Consider the following 21,855-nt stretch of genomic DNA (forward strand, 5'->3'; position numbering starts at 1 on the left):
TGTGTAGGCAAGTCCGTTTCAGCAAACTCCATTGGAACTCCATTGAAAAGTCAGTCAAAAAGTCAGTCGGAGTTCATTCCGACAGAAAGTCCAGTCGTGTGTACGCGGCATTACACTTCTTGCCTGTTCCATACCTGCTCTACAGCACAATGGAGGGTGGGAGGTGATAACACAATTTAATCCCCCCCCCCCATTCAGCACCAACATGAAGGCCAAGAAACACCCACAGAAACCTGAAGACCCACCCACACCAACTCCCACAGGTGGTACACATGACCTTGAAACTACAGAGGTTCAAAGAATCATGGGAGATATAGTATCTGGACTAGCAAAGGAAGGAAGCAGGAATTTAGCTTAAAAATACAGCCAGGAGGAACCTGCTTATACAGATAAAAGAGGTAAGTTACACACAAACTGACAGCGGTGGTTTTGATTCATTCACATACACAATGCATCTGTTGATTTGGGCAGGAAAAGCTGGAGATCGTTTGTAAATCAGGCACTGACAGTTTTGGCTTACACATTTCTTTTATTATTGATTTTTTTATTTTTTTTTACATTTTTTTGTCATCTTTTGTTTCTGCTAAGTACTTCCTTTAACTTCTATTTTACACAATTTTGTTTGAGGAAGGGCAGTGTTTCCAGAATACATCTACAGGAAACTAAATTCATACAGGCAGAAGTTGAATATCAAGTACCAGTGAAATCTCATTTCATTTACAAGGTTTATGGTGTTGTATGAAAATATAGAATAAATATCCACAATCATTACTTACACTTTAGTGAAAACATTTTCTATTTTGCCATTTATATTTCTTATTATTTTTGGCGTTTTGGTCTCCTAATCAAAACTTCTCTCAGGACTTTTTCTTTTTTTGGCTTAGGTTGGTACAGGATACTCTCCAAGGCCTATTCCAACCTTTGACTGAAAAATGCTCCATATATAAGTTTGTACTTGTGTACCACTAGCTCATTAGAGATTTAGAGAATGTTCTACAGGTACATATGGAAAATGTTTAGAGAGAGGATCCTGTAGGGCTGACTCACAGTCAAAATCTCACTGTGAACGTTAGACTGAGTGTGAGGAAGATCTTACTGGAATCCCAGCACCGGCTGGGATACCAACCAACGTAAACTTTGTCCTACTTCATCTAACACTAACAAAAAAATCAATGTGGAATTCTGCATTATGGAAAACACATAATGCTACTCTATTATCTTTTTTATCTACAGTGATGTGGTACAGTATCTGTTGCTTGAATGCACCTGCTAGTATGAGAGCCTCCAAACATCTATATCAGGGATATGCAATTAGTGGACCCCCAGCTGTTGCAAAACTACAAGTCCCATCATGCTCTGCCTCTGGGTGTCATGTTTGTGGCTGTCAGAGTCTTGCTATGCCTCATGGGACTTGTAGTTCTGCAACAGCTGGAGGTCCACTAATTGCATATCCCTGATCTATAGGGTTTAATTATTAAGCTGACTTATTGAAATTAAGAGAACATTTTGATCTAATCAGATACCTGCTGATTTGGCTATTACAGGTCTGAGAAAGCAAGGAAGAATCGGAATGCTTGGTATAAAGGGTGGTTTCAGTTTTCTTTTTGGTTCACAATAGCCCTGCTGTTTTCTGTATAATGTTTAATTATTCATCCCAAGAAGCCAAACAACAAATAGTATATATGTACTTTTGAAGTGAACCATTTGAATGTATACATTTATTCATCCATATTATGGTGCAATCAGTTTACAACAGTCTCAAATGTTGGCAAGAATGTCTTGAGTTGTAAGACATTTGTAATAGGCTGCTTGCTTTCTTGATAAAAGTCCAGTCCTGTGAGCAGTTCAACATCCCGGGCGCGAGCTGAATGTGCTTTAAGTCTTTCTTCAACCCATTGTTCTTCGGGCTTGCTGTCCTGAAAATGAAAATGAGATGTCTGTGAAGGTTGTTACTTATGTAGGACATGGTATAGATAGTAGTGCTTTGTCACATTCAACTGAACTTGTTCTGTAATGTTGAAAACTTTTTGTAGCTCATACAAGCCACTTCTTCAGTGATAGGAACTCGGAATGAGCAAAGATTTAAAACAATGTCCTCTCCTCTACACTGAAGCAGGAGCTGAGAACCGATCACATGACCAGACTGGACTGCCCTCAGAAATAGGTAAGTAAAGGCATCTTTCCTTTACAGGGCATAGCCATCATTAAATGAACATCCTAGATTCAGGCTAAGATTGGTGAAAATGGTATGTGGGCAATAATGTGATTGTACAGTGGACACATTTGTCATTGTGCATTTCAGAGAGGTCCTGCCCTATAATGGGACCCAGTGGGCCCATGATCATAGGTGAAATCGCCGTGCCGACTGTCTCCTGAGATCTGCCTGTGGGAGTGCTGTGAAACGTTGCATCCAATGATTGTGCAGTCCATGCTACCTGTGAGAGACTTTCACACTGAGCTGATATTGACACTTGCCAGAGCCGCTTAGTGTGTGAAACTGTCATGAAATGTAACTGAGAGACCAGCTGTCAGAATTTAGCGTTGATGTCGGGGGTGGGCAGGACCCGGAGCTGGGCGGGATCCAGCAGCTATCAAACACCAGCCAATGGGATGGGATCTGGGCAGGCCACTACGTGTATGTGGCCCCGCCCCCTTAAGCAGCCCAATCATTGGCTGGTGTTTGATAGCTGCTGGGTCCCGCCCACCCCGACAATGCCGCTGAATTTTGACAGCTGGTCTCTCTCTGCTTACAGTTTCATTACATGTCAGCTTAACACAGTTTCACTAAGCATCAATATCGGCTCAGTGTGAAACTCCCTCTCCTCTGTCAGTGCCAGCTGCTAGTGCCAATCAGTGCCACCTGTCAGTGTCAGTGCCAGTGCCACCTGTCAGTGCCAGTGTTTCCAATCAGTGCCACCTGTCAGTGCCAATTAGTGCCCATCGTTGCCACCTGTCAGTGCCAGTGTTTCCAATCAGTGCCACCTGTCAGTGCCAATCAGTGATTCCAATCAATGCCATCTGTGCAAATCAGTGCCACCTGTCAATGCCAGACAGTGCTAATTAGTGTTTACAATCAGTGCCACCCATCAGTACCATTCAGTGCCACCTAATAGTGCCAACCAATGCCACCTATCAGTGCCAATCAGTTTTCCAATCAGTGCCACCTACCAGAGCCAATCAGTGCCACCAATCAGTGCCAGTTCTTCCAATCAGTGCTGCCAATCAATGGTCATGAGTGCCACTTATCAGTGCCCATGAGTACTGCCAATTAGTGCCCTTCAGTGCTGCCAATCAGTGCCACTAAATGCTGTCAATCAGTGTTGCCTATCAGTGCCACTCAGTGCAGCCTATCAGTGCCATTAGTGCTGCCAGACAGGATGCAAGGATGGGTTGATGAACTCAGCAGCTAGGCACATTGTCCATGGGGGCCGGCCTGGTGGGGCACAACTGAAATTTGTTGACGTTTATTAATTCCACATGCTGATCTTTAGTATGATAGGTAATCACCACACTACTATTTACAATAAACTACTGGAGGTAAAATAAAAAAGTTTCTGATCAATAACTTAACAATAATGGTGGAATCTAATGTATGGAAATCTCAATAGGCTTCAATATTAAGACAATACCGACCTCTGATACGCAACTTCACATATAATACACATCAAACTGAAAATAAGACACACTGTATAAAATGAAACTTAGCAGAGATGGTGGAAACCCCTCCTATAGATATTGGCTATAAAAAAATGTCTTCATCAGTTTAGTCCAATATGTATTTGCTACATATTTTTGGTTAAAACAAAATCACAATAAGCATATATTGATTGGTTTACATACAAGTTATAGAGGGGATAGATTTATGTAATTTTATCTGATTTTCTGATAAATTAAATTTTAGTTTTCATGATTTAAAATAATGAATGTGGGGGCTCATTGGCGGTGCATCCATTAAGGGTGCAGGAGCGCCACTCTCTCTTTCATGTCACCTCTATCTCATAGATTCATGAAATGCATGAATCTATCTATGGTCACTGCTGCCGACCCCTATTCAGGTGTCCGACCCCTTGTCGGGAGCTGGGCACCTGAATTACAGCAGCTGTGGGCTCTAATAGGTGTCCTGATTAGAACCATAGGCTCTTATAGGCTTACAAAATGGTAAACAGTGGGCGCAATGCTGTTTACTTTGTGTTGTGTAGGAAAGCGAATAAACCGCTTTCCTAACACTGACCCGCCTCTCAGCCAAACAGGTTCTCAGGTCTGGTTACTTGTCACCTGATTGTCTGAAACAACAGGCGCTGTTATTGGACGCCTGATAGAGAGGACCGGAGACATCATGGAGCGTGGACGTGGAGGACGCCACTATGACCCCCTGCGGGACAGGTAAGTCCTGACTCCCAGGCGATGCACACTTGCAGCATTTGATGGGGCACAGAAGCACCAATTGATGGGACACAGTAGCAGCAATTGATGGGCAAACTGGCAGCAATTGATGGGGCACACTGGCAGCAATTGATGGGTATAGTAGCTGCGTTTGATGGCACAGTGGCGGCAATTTATGGGTACAGTGGCTGCGCTTGATGGGCACACTGGCTGCGCTTGATGTTTTTTTTTTCAGTTTGTTTGCACCCCCCCAAAAATTTTGAGCACCAGCCTCCACTGTGGGGACCTTTTAGTGGGCGTGGGTTTTTTTTGGGCCGAGGCAGCACAATGTCTTGGGCAAGCCCTGATTTCAGATTTCACATTCCAGTATTTCAGGACAAGCCTATTAATGACATAAATTGGCACTTTAGTCTATAAAGTTAAAGAAACATTTAAAGTAGCAGAAACATACTTTTTACTTATCTCTTATCAGATAGTTTAAGTTCTAGGTTTCACACGGATTTAAATTTGTTCGCTTTGTTAAGGTCTGCAATAAAGGAATATCTAAAAGCTAAGAATGAATTAACAACATTTAATTGAGCAACTTGTCAAGTTGTCAGGAAGTGACAAAGTGAACTTTCTATCATGCTACAAATCAAGAAAAGTATTTCCTGCAGCATATTTAGGAATCAGTTTAAAAAATAGGAATTCATTAGGGTGTTGCACAGTATGCTTAGCGAAAAACAGCCCCTTACATCCTCTTATGATTTTTAAGAGGTAATCGGTCAAAAAAGAAAAATATTGTTTGTATTACTTATAAAGCTGATCTGCAGGTTTCATTTAACATTAAATAGTTTGGACCAAGCTGGTCCAAATGATCTATTTACTTCACTAACAGTTGCAGTGGATGGGAGCACTGTATAAAGTATATGTAGGCTCAGCAGTGGGACAAGACCTTGGAAGACCCTGGAAGACCTTGGAACAAAATCAAGTCAGGCTGAGCGCTGCTTCAGAGGAATCTTTACATTCTATGAGTGAATGCAAAGCTTCCTCTGAATGGCTGAGGTGGAGTTTGTGACATCATTACCTTTTTCACTTCAGCCAATCAGAGGAAGCTTTGTATTTACTCATAGAATACAAAGTTTCCTCTAAGTGGCTGAGCAGTGCTTAGCCCGACTTGGTTTTGCTCCGGGTGTGGGATACAAAGTTCTCATCCCACTGTTGGAACACAGTGATGTATACTGACTGAGGCTACATAGAGTTTATACAACCCTACCCAGACACTGTAACTGTTAGTGAGGTAAATATTTCATATGGACCAGCTTGGTTTCAATGAACTATTAACATTTAAATGAAACCTGGAGATCAGCTTTAAAAAATACTATACTATACTATACTATAATACTATACTATACTATCAATTGCCCCATCTATGTCCCATCTATGTAAAGTATTATGTAGAGTAAAAATAGGAACAGTGTTAGAAAATCAAAGAATTGTCATGTTCTGTTCAAGGCCATTTAGGAAAACCTCAAAACCTTATGCCAAGCCACAATCTTACCAGGCAGTAAAGTAAAATACAGCCAATGATGTTTATCTCTAAAGATTTGGCAATTCTTTGACAGGAATGGGTTTCAATGCATTCCTCATAGCTTTATAGTATTTACCATACTTTGGGATGGGGATTTTGTTCAGTGGTTTTTATATAGGATGAAGATTAGAAAAATTAGGATATAAAAAACTGTTCTGTTAGTTTGAGGTTTATGGTTTGTAAAAACGCAAAAGCATATTGTATATCTCGCCTATTTTATACCTCTTAGCTGTTTAAGGATTTAATTTGAATGAGGCCCAAGCTGTTCTCCATTTAGACAATTTTGCAGCTGAATATGAATTTTTTTATGGACCCTTTTTCTGGGATAAAAGTTTAAATTATTATTATTATTTTTATTATTATTATTATTATTATTATTATTATTCTGTATTAATTATGAGGGGTTTAATCTTTTTCTGAATTTAAATAGACATGGTTCTTTGTGGAAATATGGTGGCCACTTGAAGACTTATTCCACTCATTTTGACCCATTTTTTGAGCTCCAGCCTACATGTGCTGGTTGTTATTTAGGTCTTGTTCCCACAGGACATATCAATGCATGCCCCATGTGAGGGCCGTGTTTACTTGCACTGGGATGCACAGGTGTTATGTGCATCTCTGTGCAGAAAGTCCCACTGATGTCAGTTGGGATGCAGCAACGTTCACAGACGCTGCTCCCAATTTGATCCGTGTTGGTGCGAGTAAACACAGCCTTCACATGGGGTAAGCATGGATTTGCTCCATGTTAACGAGACCTTAGAAGAGGAAATTCTCATTTGTTGCCCTGGGTTACTGCACTTAAATAGCATTTAAAGAGGAAGTAAACCCTGATGGGTTTACTTCCTCTTTGTTTCCCTGCAAAGGTAAAGCATAATGGACTACTATGCATCGCATAGTAGTCCATTATGTGTCACTTACCTGACACAGGAGCCAGCGAAGTCACCGCTGTCCCCTGTAGTATCCATCTTCTCGGTGGGTCTCGCTGCTCCGCCGCTGTCATTCGATGAAGCCACGATGACGTCACTCCAGCGCATGCGCACGGGAGCCGCCACTCGTGGCATATCGCCATTGACATATCGCCGTTGTCTTTCGGCAAATATCTTCTAAACCGTGTAGGTTTAGGAGATATTTCTTTGACCTACAGGTAAGCCTAGATTAAGGCTTTCCTGTAGGTCCAAGTGGTTTGTAAGGGCTTACAACCACTTTAAGAACAAGAAATTTGTATAGAAAAAGACTTTAACCGCTTGCCGACCATCCGCAGTCAAGCAATGGACGGCGGCACAATGGCACTCCCGCGTGAATTGGCATAGCTGTATGGTGAGCGTTGTAAGGAGTATAGGGTGCGTGCATGCACTGCCGGAGACTCTGCGTGATGTAGGAGCTTGTGCGTGTGGCTACTCGTGATTACTCCTGAGAAGGCGAGAACAGAGATCTATCAATGTAAACAAACAGATCTCCGTTCTGACAGGGGTGAGGAGAGCGATCTGTTGTTCCTAATGCTTAGGAACAACGATTGGTCTCCTCACCCAGGCAGTCTCCTCCCCCCACAGTTAGAATCATTCCCTAGGGAACACACTTAACCACTTGATCGCCTCCCTAGTGTTAACCCCTTCCCTGCCAGTTACATTTACACAATAATCAGTGGCTATTTATAGCTCTGATCGCTGTACAAATGTCAATGGTCCCATAATAGTCTCAAAAGTGTCCGATCTGTCCCCCGTAATGTCGCAGTCCTGATAAAAATCGTAGATCGCCGCCATTACGAGTAAAAAAAAAAAAATGCCATAAATCTATCCCCTATTCGTAGATGCTATAACTTTTGTGCAAACCGATCAATATACTCTTATTGCGATATTTTCTCAAGTCTTTTGCAGACTTCTAAGGTTTTTTTTCTAAGATTTCCCTGTATTTGGCTTTTTCCATCTTCCCATAAACTCTGACCAGCTTCCCTGTTCCTGCTGAAGAAAAACATCCACACAACATGATGCTGCCACCACCATGTTTCACAGTGGGTATGGTGTGTTCAGGGTGATGTTGTCAGGGCTGGGCTCAGCCCTTCCTTCTCTGAGCTGGCCGCACAGCTGTCGGTTAATTGCCAGCTCCTATCTCTCCACAGTGACTAACCTGTTGATGATATCCCACTCGTCAGTCCTGCCTACTTAAGCTGTCTGGTCCAGATGATCACTGTCTTCACCCTGGTCACATCTCTAGAGACGTTCTCTTGTCTTCCTGTTAAAGATTTGCTTGGCTGACATTGCTTCTGGCTCTAGATCCTGCTTGCTGTTCTACTACGCTGTTCTCTGGCTCCCTGATGTTTTGGCTTGTCTGACTATCTGTTCCAGTTCCTGAACTCTGGCTATGTTTTGACTGTTTACTCAGTTTACCTTTTTCTATTATTATTATTAAACAAGTGAGATTTAACTGTACTTCTGTCTCAGCCTGATTCATGGTTTCTGACAGATGTGCAGTGTTCGTTTCCCACCACACATAGCATTTTGCTTTTAGGCCAAAAAGTTACATTTTGGTCTCATCTGACCAGAGCTCATTCTTCCACAAGTTTGCTGTGTCCCCCACATGGCTTCTCACAAACTGCAAATCGGACTTCTTATGGCTTTCTTTCAACAATGGCTTTCTTCTTGTCACTCTTCCATAAAGGCCAGATTTGTGTCATACTTTTTATTTCCATTGATGGATTGAATAGTGCTTTGTGAGATGTTCAAAGCCTGGGATATTTTTTTCTCACCTAGCTCTGCTTTAAACTTCTCAACAACTTTATCCCTGATCTTTCTGGTGTGTTCCTTAGCCTTCATGATGTTTGTTTAATAATGTTCTCTAACAAACCTCTGAGGGCTTCACAAAACATCTGTATTTATACTGAGATTAAATTACACACAGATGGACTCTATTTACTAATTAGGTGACTTCTGAGGGCAATTGGTTCCACCAGATTTTAGTTAGGGGTATCAGAGTAAAGGGGGCTGAATACAAATGCACACCACACTTTTCACATATTTATTTGTAAAAACAATTGAAAACCATTTATCATTTTCCTTACACTTCACAATTACAATATCTCACAAAAGTGAGTACACCCCTCACATTTTTGTAAATATTATATCATACCTTTTCATGTGACAACACTGAAGAAATGACACTTTGCTACAATGCTAAGTAGTGATTGTACAGGTTGTATAACAGTGTAAATTTGCTATCCTCTCAAAATAACTCAACACACAGCCATTAATGTCTAAACCGCTGGCAACAAAGGTTAGTACACCCCGGTTTTTACTATATATTTCTCTTTAGTATCAGCCTAATATTGGCTGATGAGTGTACTAGTTCGCCACACAGTTTTTAGCCATAGATTACCATTTAAATGACCGCGCTAGTATTAGTATAGCAGGCTACAAGAAAATGGCCACCCAAGTATTTCCGGTTTGACGAAATATAAGGAAGTCCACAACAGCCAATCCGGTTCCCAGATGAAGTCACGTGGTGACATAGTGACGTAACGTGTAGGGAGTGGCCAGAAGTGGACGCAGTCCGGATACTGGAAGTGAAGTGAGAAGGCGAATAGAACGCCACACTTTGTATTTTCATATTTTCAATTTTTTATTTCATTTTTAATGTAATAGTCCAACCATTTGCATTTATTAAATTATTAATGGTTATTTAACATACTACACTATTGGAGGCATTGCTTTCCTTCCCTCCTTTGGCGATTTTTAACACAATTTGAGCACATAGGGCTAGACACAGCGTGTCCATCGCCGAATCCCAGTACTTGGTGCATGATACCTTGATAATTCCTTAAAGATGGGGATGCCTTAGTGAAAGACGGAGGAATAGAAGATCAAAGGCTGCTGATATGGTGTTGATGCAGGTTACATACAGATTTGAGGTGAGAGTTCAGTGAGCTCATTGTCTATTGGATATACATTACAGATAGGAGTGGAGTTTATGATATGACATATTGGAGAGGTGGTCATTTTATTGATATATATCTGTGTATTGACTCCTGTAATTTTTTTATATATTCTATTTTATTTTTTAAACTGTGCAATCGTTGGAGACCCACCATTTCCTATTTTTTTACCATTTTCTTGGACTTCATTATTCCCTTTTGCATCATTGTCAGCCTGTTTTTTAGGCTGATTGATAATACACCAATGCGCAAGATTTCTGTATATTGCTTGTGTCTGCTTTGTATATTGTGAGCACGAATAGGTTTTGCAGCAGGTCTATTTTATTAGCACTTCTAATTTTCACTTTGAATATACACTTAGGTTTTATCTTTATGTCTGTGTATACTTCACTTTTTTTATCACTTATTAATTTTCCTACTTTTTTATGACATCTGTTTATAGTAGCGCGAAGGCCCTTTTGTTCATTTAAATTAAATTTATTGTCACAGCATACATTTTTTTTTTTTTAACATCAGCATTGTAATAACAATACAAACAATAGTTGTTTTTGACAATCTAATATAAGCTTACTTTAAAAATCTCCTTTTATGTTGTGAGCTCCACCTGTCTTCTGGGCATCTCCTTCCACAACTTTATGGATTCCTGCATGCTTTACAGCGTCTCCTCTGTAGTTTATGTTCAATTTCTAATTACTACATATCCCATGATACCTTGCTGCCTGCAAGCAGTGATCCCTGTACTGACTCTGCCTCCTGAAACTCCTTCTCTCAGCATCTTAGTAGTTTAGAAGGCAGGCTCTGTGAAATGGGTAACACAGCAGTGCCTACTCAGTGGACACAGTGAATATGTGTCACAGAGTTCAAGGAGGTAAAAAATGTGTAGGGATCTTTGCAAAGTAAGTTTACAAACTTCAATAAGGTTTAGATTAATAGGCGTAGTAGAAAGATTTCTAATGAACCAGGAAACAGCAGCACAAGGGACACATCGGTAATGTCCATTGTGCCGCTTATTTATTTATTTTACTAAACCTAGGTTTAACTTTAAAGAAAACCGACATGGGTTCCCCCACAAGGTCCTTCATTCTGGTATGGATTTTCAGGGGAGCCACCATGCCGAAAAAACGGCGTTGGGGTCCCCCCAAAAGCCACACGAGAACCCTATCCGAGCACAAAGAACAGCAGGTCATGAAAGGGGGTGGGGACAAGCCCCCCCCCGAAACGTACCAGGCCACATGCCCTCAACATGGGGGGGTGGGTGCTTTGGGGCAGGGGCGCTCTGTCATTTCAAAGCCATTGTTTCTAATTTTTAGGGACTCATTAATGAAGGGAATGGTACCACTGAATTGGCGTAGGGCCAATGTGGTCACTTAAAAAAAACATGATGAAAGCAAGAATTGGCCTTGCTGTAAAAAAAATTCCCCCATCTCTGTTTTTCCGGCGTGGGGTTTACCCTTAAAATCGATACCAGACCGAAGGAGGTGGAACCCATGTTTTTTTGTTTACCTTGTGCGTGGAGTTCCCCCTAAAGATTCATACCAGACACAGTGCCTAGTATTGTCAGGGATCAAAGTCGGATCCCTGTTCACTGAAGTGAGGCGCATGTTGAGATTCAAGTCGCAGGGCAAAGTCAGATCCAAAGTGGTACGACTCATGTCATACCAGTATGACTCCGGCCTAAAGGGAATTTATGTCACACTGGGATTGTTTTGATTGGTCAAAGTCAGACTAGGAAGTAGGACCAAAGTAGGAGCAATGTAGGACCAATGTCGCAGGGCAAAGTAGGATGACAGTCGTACAACAGTTGTGTCATACCAGTGTGAACCCGACCTAATGGAGAACTCTGCAGTGTTTTGAAATGTAATTGGCTGTCCTGAGGTTGGCTGGATCGTATCTGCACATTAAATCCATAGGTTTCAAGAAGAGTTAGACTTATATGACTATCAAGCCATCATTATTTTATGCATGTATTTCTATCATTCATTTTGTTATCGCAAAATTTACTTCTGCCTTTAAAGGGCTTTGTAAGATTTTTGTACATATCTATAGTTTATTGCTTTTTGTGGATTTCCTGCCACATTAAAATTCACTTCCCCATTATATGCATATTTTCTTAATACCCTCAGTTCCCTAATAGCTATTTTACATATTTTGGAGATGAAATTAGGAACCCATAAATTCATTTTTGTATGAATATATTTAGTGACCCTGCGATATGATGTATGTAATTACAAAACATTTGATTATTATTTATCTTTGTTAACTATTTATGTGAGTGTTTGGCAATGTTCCTGTCCATTTTTACTTACCGTATATGCCAGTGTATAAGACGACCGGGCATATAAGACGATCCCCTAATCTTACAGTTGTTTAAGCTTTTTTTTCTTGTACTTACCATATAAGACGACCCCCTTCCGAGGCTTCCGACGCTACGGGGGGAGGGGAGGTGCGCCAAACTGAGTCTTTGCTCCGGGGGACAGAATGACTAGCTTCGCCACTGGATATAGCCATAGTTACATTGGTCCAAGCTAAGCCAATGTAACTATGTAAAAAATATCCCTACCTGGAATTCTTACTTATTAAGTAAGTGAATTTAAAAGAAATATAATGTTTTTAAGTGTGATTAGTATCAATTCTTTATAACAGGGATGTCAAACTCAATTTCATTGCAGGCTTTTTTTTCCCAGAGAATAGGTGCAGGAACTCAACCACGCCCCCCTGTCGAACCGCATTGAACAGTGGGTGTGGGCAAACTGCATAACTGTAGGGAAATCTTAAAGGGGCAAACAATACCAGGAGTGTGTTATGTGCAGGGTTTAGGGGTAGGCTATGTACAGAGTGCAGTTTCAGGGGAACCCTATGCACAGTGTAAAGAGTTCAGAGGTGCGCTGTGTACAAACTGCAGTTTCAGAGGAGCCCAATGCACAATGTACAGAGTTCAGGGGTGTGTTGTGAACAGAGTGCTGGGTTAAGGAGTGCGCTACATACAGGGTGCAGGTTTTAAGGTTGTGCCATGCACAGCATGCAGCTCTCTTTCCCAGGCTGCCCACATCTCACTTTCACCCCTTTTTGGTTCTGACCACTGCACTACTCCTCTCACCCCATCTCCCATCTCTGTGCACATCTCCCTCCACAGCCCTCATCTCTTCAACCCCCCAAAAAAAAGTGTCCTTGCATCTCACCTACCAAGCCCAGCCCTAGTACCTCTAGGCAATGTAAGTTGCTCCACCTCTATCTAACTTGCAGGAAGATCATTGGGCGGCATCTGTGCACAGATGGGGATTATCGTGCAGTCTACTACTTGATGCCCCACCCAAACTACATCTGCATTACTGTAGGGCTGGCAAGGATCTGTGGGAGCCACAGAGAAGAAAGCTGACCATGTAAACACAGGCTTCTGTGTTCATAAGTGACAGTGGTGAGCGGAGGGCAAGAACCAAAAGGTGGCGGAATGGAGTCTTAACCACATTCCTGCTGAAAAAAAAAAAAAACCCTGGGTGCTAGGGACACTTGAAATTACCTGGTAGGCCGATTCAGCACTGGGGCCTTGTGTTTGGGACATGTGCTTTATAGAAATGTAAGACAGAATACTTACTGCACAGCTTTCACTGTTGTCTTGTCTGTGAGGAATGATGAAAGACAAAACGTCAAGATCACCGATGCAGCTGATTGGAGTGTAAGTAGTGTTCTTGCAGCTGGTGAGTACGACGAAGTAGTGAGTAGGGATGGGAATCTTTGTGCCTTCTACATATCTAAAGAAAAAATTATACAAAAATTCTGTTACCTTTGTGTAAAATGATGTAACAAAAGTTCACAGTTGCAGTCCAATCATCTTTAATATTACCTGCATAGCATTAGACCCCTTTCACACCACACCGCCCATAACGTGGGCGGTAAAACGCCGCTATTTTTAGCAGCATTTTACTGCCGGATTTGCAGCGCATTAGCGGCGTTTTGACAGCGGTATTACAGCGCTGCCCCAATGATTTCAATGGGGAGCAGCTGTGGAGGAGCGGTAAACACACCGCTCCTTCACCGCTCCAAAGAAGCTGCTGGCAGGACTTTTCCCCAACATCCTGCCAGCGCACCGCTGTAGTATGAAAGCCCTCGGGCTTTCACACTACAGACAATGGTGCAGCTTTTTAGGGCGGATTTCAGGCGCTATTTCTAACGCTATAGCGCCTGCAAAATGCCCTGGTGTGAAAGGGGTCTTAGAGCAGTGGTTCTCAACATTAAGCTGGCCATACACCTATATATTATCTGCAGATTTTCTATTGTTAGATGGAAAAAGTGCAACAGATTTTTCCATGTTCGCTAAACTGTGTGGAGGGAGGAATCTCCCACTTTTTACATCTATTGAAAATCTGCAGATAATCTATAAATGTATGGCCAGCTTTAGTCCTCAAGGCCATGTTTGCAGGTTATCTTGCATTGGTGCTTTAAATCAAAATCAATGTCTTGGTATTTTGGACAACTATTTTATCTAAGAGAAATTCCCAAAACATGACCTGTTTGGGGGTACTTGAGGACTGAGGTTGAGAACCACTGCATTAGAGAGTAATCAATTAACTCATGTTAAATTTACAAAAATGTATTTGCAGTAATTTCTATTTTATACTATGCATTTTGAAACTGCTCTCCAGCAATGTGTCCAGTCCTTTTTAGGCTCCTTAGCTTACAGTATGCTAGTGGAGAAAAGTGACATCACAGAAGGAGACACACAAAGAGGACTGGGATATGCTTATTGTTTTTAACCACTTTCAGACCGGACCATTTTGCTGGCTTAAGACCAGACCACTTTTTGCGATACGGCACTGCGTCGCTTTAACTGACAATTGCGCGGTCATGCGACGTGGCTCCCAAACAAAATTGATGTCATTTTTTTCCCACAAATAGAGCTTTCTTTTGGTGGTATTTGATCACACCTGCAGTTTTTATTTTTTGCTCTATAAACAAAAAAAGAGCGACAATTTTGAAAAAAAATAATTATTTTTTAAATTTTGCTATAATAAATATCCCCCAAAAATGTATAAAAAAAATTGTTCTCAGTTTAGGCCGATACGTATTCTTCTACATATTTTTGGTAAAAAAAAAAAATCGCAATAAGTGGTGATTTGTGGCGTGTTGTTAACTGTGGCTAGAGGCGTGTTGCTAACTGTGGGAGGCGTGGATGTGTTTTACACATCACTGATCTCTGCTCCAATCACAGGGAGCAGAGATCAGTGTCACTGTTGCTAGGCAGAATGGGGAGATGCTTGTTTACTTTACTTTAGCATCTCCCTGTTCTTCCTATCCATGAGGTGATCGCAGGTATCCCCACAGCGATTGAGTCTGCGGGAAGTACCGGCCAGCGCGCAATGGCACGGCGGCACATTTAAAAGGGACGTACCTGTGTGCCTGTCCCTGCCATTCTGCCGACGTACAACATTGTGCACCGGTTGGGAAGCGGTTAAAAAACACAATTAATGGCAACTGAGCACGCCTCGCAAGGGCAGAGCATTTGCATGCAGTATGGAAAACACGCATGGAACACACCTTCTAGTGTGAACCAGCACTAAGCCAAGGTTCACACTGACATTCCCGCATATCCTATCCAGACTTTGGGGGCAATGTGAAAGACATCTGTGAAGGTTGCTGCACAGATATCTATGGGAATCGCACCCTGAAGTCACCAAAAGTGGTATAGAAACTATTTTTGGTGCTGCGTCGCATGGATTCAGACCGTACCATTGCCGGAAATTGCTGTTGATTTGGCATGCGATTTGACATGTCAAAATCCCATGCCAAATCTCTCCAATGTGAACCTAGGCTTAGGCTGGATTCACACATATGCGGTTTTAGTGCTTTTTTCATTTTGCAGATTTGTACTACAGTCCATTCACCATGGTTTCCTATGGAACACGTTCTGTAGTGCAAATCTGCAAACTGGCTATGCAGGATAGGTAGGAGGCGGGGGGAGGGAACATTTTTAAGAATGGTTATTATTAGCTTTTGCTATGACTTTAAAATGACCACACTAAGCAGGAGGGCACAACATGTGCCCTAGCTGTGCTGGGAATGATGAAGCCTGCTCTCCTCCAATGAGCCCCTGCTGCACAGCCTTTCACTGGGAAGCTCAGTGTATTGTTGCTTCTCCTCCCCCAGCTTTTATGCAGCTGAGGACAGAGGAAATCGTGATCATTTAATAAAAAAAGGGGGAAAAGGTATTTATATATGTTTTTATATATATTTATACGCAAATATTTTGCCTTTCATTTCAGTTTTAAACTGAATGGGTTGTTTTACAAGGTGATCATTTTACAATGATGTCATAAGCCTGGGCTAATGACTAGATAAACAGGAAGTAGGCTGTATAAGGTATTTACTGGCAGAAAAAAAAAATTACTATCCAAAGTTCAAACAACAAGGGTAGAGGATTTACAGGTAATAGATGGAAAGTTGAAAAAATGACTGAAGGTCCACTTTAAATTGTGACCTGGGTGGCTTTTTACTAAAGGCAAATCCACTTTGCACTACAAGTGCACTTGAAAGTGCAATCGCTGTAGATCGCTGTAGATCTGAAGGGAAGCTCTGAAATGAGGGGAAGCTCTGCAGATTTTATCATCCAATCATTTACAAGCAACAATTTTGTTTTTTATATTCTTGCATGACCACCTCAGATCTAAGGTGACTACACTTCCAAGTGCACTTGCTGTGCATTTGTAGTGCAAATTGGATTTGCCCTCCTGGTCGCTTATTACTCATTGCTCCTAATTTCATGAACTGCCATAACCTGTTTACTTTGCTTTTAAATAAGGCTAGTAAGTTCACAGCTCTGTAGGTAACTTACTTTTGGATTTGATTAGGTGCATCAATATGTCCATCAAAGTTGTAATCGAATATTGGCCCACTAACCACATTCAGGCCATTTCTTTCATTAGCGTATTTTAGCAACAATACATTATGCAAGTAGTCCCAGATTCCTGCATAGAGAAAAACAATAATGTATAAGCAATTATAGTAATTAGTCAGCATAACAGTTTTGATGTATTATCTGCATATAACGTATTTTCTTTTAATAGGATTTCCGCTTGCACATGATTTGAATGATAGTTCACGTGGCTTACGTTGTGTTCACTTCATTCACTTTGCAAATTCAATACTTTATTTTCCATTAGTAAATCAACCCTCCAAGCTATGTAAAGAATTGGCTTCTTTCAGCATAGCTGAAAATTATGGAAATTGGAAAAAGCACCACATAACAATAATGTACAATATTTTAGGTAATCATTTTTTTTTTTTTTTTTTTACATACACAAGTGCATTATGTATTGTGTATATGTATATGTATTGTGCAAGATAAAAATACAAATAAGTGGGTTAGATGATTGAAGTGAACATGGGGGTTTACTAAAGGAAAATCCACTTTGCACTAAAATTGCACTTGGAAGTAAAGTCGCTGTAGATCCGAGGGGGACATGCAAGGAAAATGAAAAACAGAATTTTAGCTTGCTCATGATTGGATGATAAAATCAGCAGAGCTTCCCCTCATTTCAGATCTACCCCTTAGATTTAGAGCGACTGCACTTCCAAGTGCACTTGCAGTGCAAAGTGGCTTTGCCTTTCGTAAATAACCCCCAATAGTGTCCTCTTCTTCAGTAATACAACTAAATATTCATTTTGTAAAATGAATACTCTATTTTTTTAATCACAGACTATACATATGTAATAGCAATCAACATTAAATGAAAGATCAACTTTCCTGTACATAGTACTAGCTTTATGGCTGCATTACTGGACATGAGGGTGACTTAAGCCTAGTACACATGATGAGATTATCGAATGAATAAGAAGGATGGATTCGCTGCGCTGGATGAGATGAGACAGATGGATAGCAAGAGTGGATTACCGCCGCTGGAATCTTTTTTTTATTTTTTTATTTTTAATAAAGGAATTTTTCAAAAGTGTGTTTGTTTTATTTAACCATTTTTTACACTTTCTTTGTGAAATGGTAGGGGTACTTTTGTACCCCCTTACCATTTCAAACAGGGGGGGGCCGGGATCTGGGGGTCCCCTTGTTAAAGGGGGCTTCCAGATTCTGATAAGCCCCCCGCCCACAGACCTCCACAACCACCGGCCAGGGTTGTGGGGATGAGGCCCTTGTCCTCATCAACATGGGGACAAGGTGCTTTGAGGGGTCACAGACCCCCAAAGCATCCTCCCAATGTTGAGGGCATGTGGCCTGGTACGGTTCAGGAGGGAGGGGGGGCGCTCTCTCGTCCCCCCCTCTTTTCCTGCGGCCTGCCAGGTTGCGTGCTCGGATAAAGGGTCTGGTATGGATTTTTAGGGGGAACCCCACGTCAATTTTTTTTTAAATTTGACGCAGGGTTCCCCTTAATATCCATACCAGACCTGAAGGGTCTGGTTATGGATATTTAGGGGGAACCCCACGTCAAATGTTTTCTTAAATTTGAGGCAGGGTTCCCCTTAATATCCATACCAGACCTGAAGGGCCTGGTAATTGAATTTGGGGGACCCCCACGCTTTTTTTATTTATTTATTTATTTATTTTTTTTATCAATGACTTTCAATGAGTGTTCTCTGTATTACGGGAGCCGACAATTCATAATAGCTGCGAGTGATTTTAAAGGACTTTTTTTCCTGCATAAATGACACTTTGTGCAGGGACAGTTCTAAGCACGGGAAACATGCGCCCCTTCACAGGCATACTATAGACAACCCCCCCCCCTACGAAATTTAAAGGAATATTACACTTTTATTGTTTCACTTTAATCATTATTAAAATCACTGCTCCTGAAAAAACGGCCGTTTTTAAAACTTTTTTTTGCATTGATCCATGTCCCCTGGGGCAGGACCCGGGTCCCCAAACACTTTTTAGGACAGTATCTTGCAGAATCTTTTGTCTCTGTCAAATCTTTTTTCTCTGTCGAATATTTTCTCTATATAATCTTGGACTAATAGAGGTAAGGTTAGGCACATTCGACCACAGGTTCTATAGACACAGATTGTTGTCAGAGTCATGTCGAATCTCCTATTCTATATCGAACTGTTGTAACAATGAAAACGAAAATAAAGCATTTATTTATGTCGGATCTTTCGTTTTTCGGATTTTGTGCTTTCGTTATCGTTTGTCAAAACGAAAACGAAAATAGCTGAAATTCGGACGAAAATGCATTCGGACGAAAACGAATGCACATGTCTAGTGAACATGCAGATAAATATGCTGCCAGTCTTGTATGAAGATATTTATATATTTTTAAAGCCTTTCCCTATATCACTAATGTTACTACTGTATTTTATTCTAGAAATACGGTAGCTTTGCGTTGGATTTACCTTAGTAACCTTAGAAACCTTTGTTGAAGTTTCAAGTAAATCAAATACCTGCTATAGCGTGACAGCTTTCTACTGCCCGGTTGAACATCAAGGGGGTCCCCAGAGGAATCAGCTTGTATGAAGTGAAAGGGTGAGTACACCAAGCTGTATGGATTGATCCAAATAAGTGTCAGAAGTTGATGGTCAATGCGTTTTAGGGGTTAACCACAAATCCCTGCCTCATCAGGGCTTAGATCTAGTGCACTAAAGGAATCCTAATGAGTAGTTAATCGATCCTGGATTTCAATTCTTCTTTTGTAAATTGCCTGGCAGCCATCGACATTTTAGCAACTTTTCAGTAAAATAATAGAATATAATCACAACATGTGCGGGGAGGGGGAGAATTTCCAACAGCTCACTTGACCTTTCTTTGTAGCTACATAGCCCTTACTTAGATCTAGGTATTGCTACTACAATTTCTTTCATCTTCTATCCATAATACAAACTGGAACATTAACTTGCCATGGGTTTTGGTGCAATTTCTATGAATAGGATCTTCAATCCCACCAAAAATAAATAAATAAGAGTCAGCAGCTACAAATACTGTAGCTACTGACTTTTAATAAAAGAACACTTACCTATCCAGCGATCCAGCATCGTTCTCCCTCGGGGGCCAGTTCTTTCCCATTCGTTGGGTCCCCAGCACTGGCTGTTTAAGAGTTACTGGTATATGTTTTTTAATATCTCTGATTAGTGTAGATATAGTAGCACAATTATAGCACTATATTTTATTTTATGTCTTTGGGATATCAGGAAATATCTATTACAGCTGCTGCTAAGAATATTGGTAAAACGCTTGTTCAGTTATTTCTTGCATAGCACGGTATAGTAATATATTTAAAGTAATTAACAGTAATACCTTGCACACAGCCTTGTGACATAAAACAGCATATAAAACATAAAAAAGTAACTATGGAAACGTAAAAATTAAGCCTCTATATGCCAGCTAAGCATCAACTTTACTCCAATCCCTCTGACAAAGCCACATCTGGTGGCGTAATGCATCAGTGGCGGAGCTGGTGACCTAAGATGTCTTCCCTTGATAGCAGAGTGGAAGAGAATGCCAAGGTTTAATGTGAGAAAAATCCAGCAAGGGGACAGTATTAAAAATATATTTATTGTGAATGGCAAATTATCCACAAGCTGCAGCCTCTATCTATGAGGCTCCCTGTGGTTGTCTGAATGATATCTCATGCAAGTGATCTGCGGTGCACCAGTTTCTGTGCATTTTTTATTGTGAGTTTGTTTCTTAAAGCGGTTTTGTACCTAAAAAATTTTCTTCTTGTTATTTAAAGCACGTGATAATATACTTACAGTGATGAACCCTGAAAAAAAATATTATTCAGTACTTACCTTATATTTCAGATGTTTGTGCTGACTTCCGGGCTGTCCTCCCGTGGGAGTAGGCGTGGTTATCAGCCTCGCAATGGTCCCTGGGAAATTTCTAAGCTATTTCCCAAGAATCCATGAGGGACATAGTCATTGCGAAATATCGTGAGATTTCGGAAGGAGGACGCCGGTCACGTGACAAGGGCGAGTTTCGTTGCCATGACAACAGGGCGGGAACTTCCGGGGGACGCCGCCCGTTGTGATGGCAACAAGAAACTTTTACAGCGCTGCTCACTGCTATCAGTGACCATGCACGAGATGGAGCTGTGGATCCTGGTAGCCGAGCGTCATAGAAGACAGGAAGTAAATGCCTGTGGGCTTAAGACGCCCACAGTAAAAATGAAAAACGCCTGACTACTTTTTTAAAAGTTATCCAAAGCAAAAAAATCGTCACGCCGGGGGTCAAAAACACGCCGATCGTGAATGCTAACAGACGGTAGGAATCGCCCACCAGTGACACAGGTAAGAGAAAAAAAAATGCAGCAGAATCCCGCTTTAATAAACTAGTTTTGTTTTTAGAATGCATTGTGATTGTTTATATGCTATATTTTTTTGCATTATCTCTGGATTTGTGGGGAGCATATATTAATTCTGATTGGATCAGGAGGAGAGTCTAACCATTTGGTATATCTGTTTACTTCCCTAAAAGGGACATGCGCATATATTCCATTGATCATAGGCCAAAAAGTGAGATGACGGTGCTAATGATGGCGGCGTGTGTAGCACATAGTGGGGGTTATTTACAAAAGGCAAATCCACTTTGCACTGCAAGTGCACTTGGAAGTACAGTTGCCCTAAATCTAAGGCAGTGATTCTCAACCAGGGTTCCGTGAAACCCTAAGGTTCCTCTAGAGCAGGGGTAGGGAACCTTGGCTCTCCAGCTGTTTTGAAACTACCTGTGATTGTTAGGGTCTTGCAATGTCTCATGGGACATAGTTTCAAAACAGCTGGAGAGCCGCGGTTCCCTACCCTTGCTCTAGAGCATGGGTCTTCAAACTATGGCCCTCCAGTTGTTCAGGAACTACAATTCCCATCATGCCTAGTCATGTCTGTGAATGTCAGAGTTTTACAATGCCTCATGGGATGTGTAGTTTCACAACAGCTGGAGGGCCGTAGTTTGAGGATCCCTGCTCTAGAGGTTGCTATGGGTTCCTTCAGAATTGGGCCATTTCTGGCACTCGGATAAGATCCCACCGACACCATTGATCTTTTTAACTAT

General features: G+C 41.3%; 1 protein-coding gene across 3 annotated transcripts in view; it reads right to left on the reverse strand.

Moving 5' to 3' along the window:
* Positions 1–509: 509 nt before the first annotated feature.
* Positions 510–21,855, reverse strand: part of ENPP3 (ectonucleotide pyrophosphatase/phosphodiesterase 3) — a 210,104-nt gene continuing 188,758 nt past the window's right edge. For 2 of the 3 annotated variants that reach the window (XM_077486862.1, XM_077486861.1), the window contains 3 exons: positions 16,705–16,837; positions 13,471–13,627; positions 510–1,916 (listed from right to left, as the gene is read on the reverse strand). In XM_077486862.1, the coding sequence (XP_077342988.1) occupies positions 1,743–1,916; positions 13,471–13,627; positions 16,705–16,837 (464 nt within the window). In that variant the 3' untranslated portion in view covers positions 510–1,742. Of the gene's footprint in view, positions 1,917–13,470; positions 13,628–16,704; positions 16,838–19,233; positions 19,353–21,855 lie in introns of those variants that run through there. The other variant, XM_077486863.1, reaches the window with a different exon arrangement.

This window comes from Lithobates pipiens, unplaced genomic scaffold (assembly GCF_037356315.1).
Source record: "Lithobates pipiens isolate NorthernLeopardFrog02 unplaced genomic scaffold, aLitPip1_a1.2 Scaffold_18, whole genome shotgun sequence".
Lineage (NCBI taxonomy): Eukaryota > Metazoa > Chordata > Amphibia > Anura > Ranidae > Lithobates > Lithobates pipiens.